This window comes from Anarrhichthys ocellatus, unplaced genomic scaffold (genome assembly GCF_004355925.1).
Source record: "Anarrhichthys ocellatus isolate YVR2014 unplaced genomic scaffold, GSC_Weel_1.0 scaffold4240, whole genome shotgun sequence".
Classification (NCBI taxonomy): Eukaryota; Metazoa; Chordata; class Actinopteri; order Perciformes; family Anarhichadidae; genus Anarrhichthys; species Anarrhichthys ocellatus.
In genome coordinates, this window is record NW_022284214.1 from 1 (window position 1) to 4,665 (window position 4,665).

Sequence of the window (4,665 nt, forward strand, 5' to 3'; positions counted from 1 at the left end):
TGTGTGCGTGTGTGTGCTTGTGTGTGTGCGTGTGTGTGCTTGTGTGTGTGTGTGTGTGTACCTGGTATGGGTCTGTGTTGAGGTCAAAGTACTCCAGGAATCCGGTGGCAAACTCACAGAACAGGAAGTTGTGGGTCTCGTTGATGGTCCTCAGACACCAGTAGGTGTTGTTGTTGGCGCTGGTGCAGGCGCAGAATGAACCCACTGCAACACACACACACACACTTAGATGCCATACAGTAAAAACGCATATTCAATATATTACAAATATGAATAACTGTCTTGCAATGTAGAAGAGTGTGAGTGTGTGTGTGAGTGTGTGTGTGTCGTACGTGTCCAGTAGGGCGCAGTGTGCCAGTGCTGGTTGTCGTGAGTGAAGCAGGTGAGTCCGGGCATCGAACACGTGTCGTTGTTTCTGATCCTCTTGATAATCTTCCTCATTTTCTTCCTCCTCTTCTGCTCCTTCAGAAGCCACGCCTTCTTGTCCCGAGCCCCGCCCTTCCTGCACACACACACATGTAAAACACACACATTAAACACACAATAATAAAGCACACACGTACACACACACACAGTCTGGATCACACTGACCCAGACTGGGACAGACCAGGTCCTTCTGACCCAGACTTGACCCGGTACAACTGACCCAGATTGGGACAGACCAGGTCCAACTGACCCAGACTGGAATAGACCTGATGCAACTGATCTAGACTGGAACAGACCAGGTACTACTGACCCGGATTGGGACAGACCAGGTCCTGTTCCTGATGATCCATCTCATGCTCAGTAACACAGAGAGTCTTTCTGTCCGGTGGACAGTGAAGGTCTCACCTGAAGGGGTGTCCTCCTCTGAACCTCATCTTGTTCTTCACTTTGGACTTGTACCTGTAGAACACACTCGTTAACACCATGACGGGCCTCTGGTATCACACTGTGTGTGTGTGTGTGCGTGTGTGTGTGTGTGTGTGTGTGTGTGTCTCACTCACAGGTATTTATTACAGTCACACTCCAGGGGGCGGGCCTTCTTCAGGTGACCTCTGACCTCTCTCAGGTTCTTTATCTTCGTCTGCAGCGTCTCAATCTAAAGGAAGAGAAAACCTTCAGAAGTCCAACAGACTCAAGGACCTACAGGACATTTAAAGGGTGTTGGTCCTCCACTAGGAGGAGGTATTGGTACTCTTTATGTATACAGAGAAACTGTTCTGATGGTTGATGGATGTGAGTACCTCGTGGTCGATGTGCAGCTTGTGGTCCTTCCAGGCCTGCAGAGTCTGATAGAGTCCAGTGTCACACTTCACGGTGGCGTTGGGCAGAATGGAACATCTGCAGTGAAACAACATAATCCTGTTACAGTCAACATCTGGACTTCACGGAAGCTGACACTTCCTTTGTAATGATGGAGCAGACTTTCACACGTTTTCCCTGGATGTGTGTTTCTTTAATATCTCACAGCTGGTGGATTCAGCAGAGCAGTGTGAGCTGTCAGAGACTCCTTCCATCTGTGCTGATAATTCTCATTCGTCATAATTCATCAGCCGTTATACAACATTCATCTCCCACCACAATGTGTAGTGAGGTAAGAGGTGTTAGCAGCGTAGAGGACAGTTGAGTCTAAGGACAGTTTAGACTCAGATCAGAGATGAACCAGGGCTGTAAACAATCAAAGTCATTGTTTGCTCAGGAAGCTTCCTCACTGTTTAAGATGTCCTCCATGATAAGAGCTGTTTGACTCCTCTAAATGCTGAGGAAAGGTGCTTCAATACTTCCTTTCCTATCCCCTTCAGCATAGGAAACACTGCACCTTCCTCTACCAAAGGAAAGAAGATAATGCCGACCCACAATTCCTTGCGTGGCAACATTTAAAGTGTCGCATCATGAAAAACTAACGATATGTTTATCTTACACAGGTTTAACAATTATACTCATACAGTCATAAAGTAATAGGATTCATGTTGATGGATATGAACAGACAGCAACAATCCTTTAGTTTCATTTTGTACTTCTCTATTTACTTCAAACGTGTAACAAATATGTAAAGAAATAAATAAAGCAATAAATAAAATGAAGATTAAATACAAAGAACTGTCAATGAACAAAAAGCATCGGTAAAAACAAGCCTTGACCCGAGGATGTCTTCCATAGAGGTCAAGGAGAAGTGGTTAGGAAAGGACGTTAGGAGGTAATTGTTTTACTTTTTGACACCTTTCATGACTGACGTACAGTAACAACACGACTCACCTGTGTGTGACTTTGTGGGAGTTGGGCGGGGCCACGGCGTTGGAAACTCCTCCCATCCCGCTGAACTCGTCCTCAGACTCGTCTCTTATTGGCTGAGCCCCGGCGCTGCTGTCCACCAGGCTGTGGTTACCGGGGTAGCTGTTCATCATGGATGCGGAGCGGCTGTACCGGTTCCTGGAGTAACTCTTCAGGGCTTTGAACTCTGACACACAAAGAAGCAGAAAACTGTAATATCATAACTAATCAGACTTTATCAACAACTACTGAAGCATCCTCTCATCTCTTAAGCAGCGTTTCCTCGTTTCCTGGAAACAAACGAGGAAAGAGGAGGCGGGGCTGTTCAAAGTTCCTCCTCACTGAGAGCTGAAGTATCTATGTGACCAGGGAGGTGATGCAGTTCACACCTCGGACACTAGAGGTCAGCACTACGTCAGGACACCAGGTGAGCCGACTGAAACCGCTCCAACAATCTGGTTCTTCAATGAAGCAAACAGGAGCAATAACAAACACAAGTGAATATTGTTTTACAATAACAATCTTGTAATACCAAAAGTACTTAATGTCAGTTATCAACTGGGGAAGTTTCAGGTGATATCTGTTAGTCAACATTGTTAAGCCTCAAACTTCATAGAAATCGGACACGTATACCAATAATAAGCACATCGTGTGCAATATTCCTTTTTTCAACATTGTGCAGTATTACATTTCAATTTCATGTGCAATATTATTTATATTAATCCATTTTTCTTTTTCAATATCATTGACAATATCTCCCTCAATATCAAGCTCAATATTCATTTTATATTTTAGTTTCCATAAGGCTCTGGTGTTAGTAGTACTTCTTACTTTACATTTTTTATTTTAGTTGACATTTTTGCTTTATGTATTTACTTTACTCTTATTGTTATTGGGTTTTGTTTTGCAATGGTGTCACTATTATTTATTTTACACTTAATAAATTGGTATTCTATTGTTCATTTACGTTTATATTTTCATTCTATTGTTTTTTGCTATTTTTCTGTTGTAATCTATGAAACTTTGGCACAAGAATATCCTTTGGAATGAATATAGTTCTATCTTATCTTATAAGAAGACATCCTCAGGTAACAGTGATGTATTTCCCAGGAAGCAATGGTGGTAAAACAAGAAGACGTTCAACCCTAATAATCCCCACTGCCCTCTGCTGGACTGGACAATCATCACTCACTCTTCTTGGAGAAGAAAGGCTTCTTGTTGAACGGTCTCATCGTAGAGGGTCTCGGCGGGCTCAGAGGCCGGAGGTCACGGAGGTCACAGTCGCATGCGTCGGCGTTGCGATGGTACATCTGAGACTTGATGCTGAGTGGACGCTGACGAACGACCACGCCCCTCTGAATGCTCTTAGCCCCGCCCCCTTTGTTCTTGCACTTGAAGAGCCGAAGTTTCCCCGTGGCGTCCTCCACACACTGCCACTTCTGCACACAAACACACAAAGGGTAAAGATGAACACTAGCATGAGCTTCACGGTTGTCAAGACGAAAGAGAATATAAACTACCTCATGACTGAGAGGTTTATACCTGCCTCTCTACACCTGGCTGGACATTTGGAGAATCCAATTCAACAAAGTTGGGTACATTTTACGAGTATGTCGATCTTAACGCCCCTCGAACACCTTCGGGATAAACCTGAACTGAAGAGGAGCATCATTGTCAGCTGAATTCTCCACACTATTCACCAGAAAATCCTCACTTTGTCTTTGGCATTAATTATTTGTTTGTGTTGTCACAGTTCATTAGCAGCAGCTGAATACATTTCTACTGTTGAGAAAATGCCTGAATTCTAAATTTCACTTAAACACACACACACACACACACACACACTCACACACACACACACACACACACACACACACACACACACCATCTTCTACAGGCTGTTTATCAGAGCCATCCAGCAGCCGGCTGACACTGTTGCTAGGAAACTAATCAGCTGGCTAAAAGGATTTTTCGACAAGTGTAATTAACTTCAAACAAGCATGAACACACACACACACACACACACACACACACACACACACACACACACACACACAGTGACACAGCTCCTGAAAGTTTCCATCTTGATTCTCTTCACGTCTCTTTCTCTGTGATTGTGCAGCCTTTGCTCCATTGTGCTCTGTTCTACTCATTAGTTGCTGTTGTTGTATCTGTCTGGTTTGTGGAGATGACATCTGGTTTTCATCCCTCTGACAGAAGCCTCTCACTGTTCTACTCTGTTTCTTTCAAGTCTTTTGTTTGTTTATTACAGCCAGCAGCCATCGCAGCTTTCCTGCCTTTATTACAAGAATGTTTTTTTGTTGAAGATTGTTCTTGGGGAGGAAAAATCTGTTAAATTTAGTGAAAGGACTAGGATCAGGAGGACAGTAATGGGACTGGAAGGACTAGGAT

At 43.9% G+C, this 4,665-nt stretch overlaps 1 protein-coding gene across 1 annotated transcript; it reads right to left on the reverse strand.

Annotated features, from left to right (window-relative positions):
* Positions 1 to 7: 7 nt before the first annotated feature.
* LOC116379395 (extracellular sulfatase Sulf-2-like) lies at positions 8 to 3,803 on the reverse strand (the record flags this gene model as incomplete). The annotated part of the gene is made up of 7 exons (XM_031841350.1): positions 8 to 204; positions 333 to 502; positions 832 to 885; positions 987 to 1,081; positions 1,227 to 1,323; positions 2,239 to 2,440; positions 3,446 to 3,803. Coding segments are annotated over 7 exons (1,173 nt in total), but the record flags the coding sequence as incomplete, so codon positions are not given.
* Between the last annotated feature and the right edge of the window lie 862 nt (positions 3,804 to 4,665).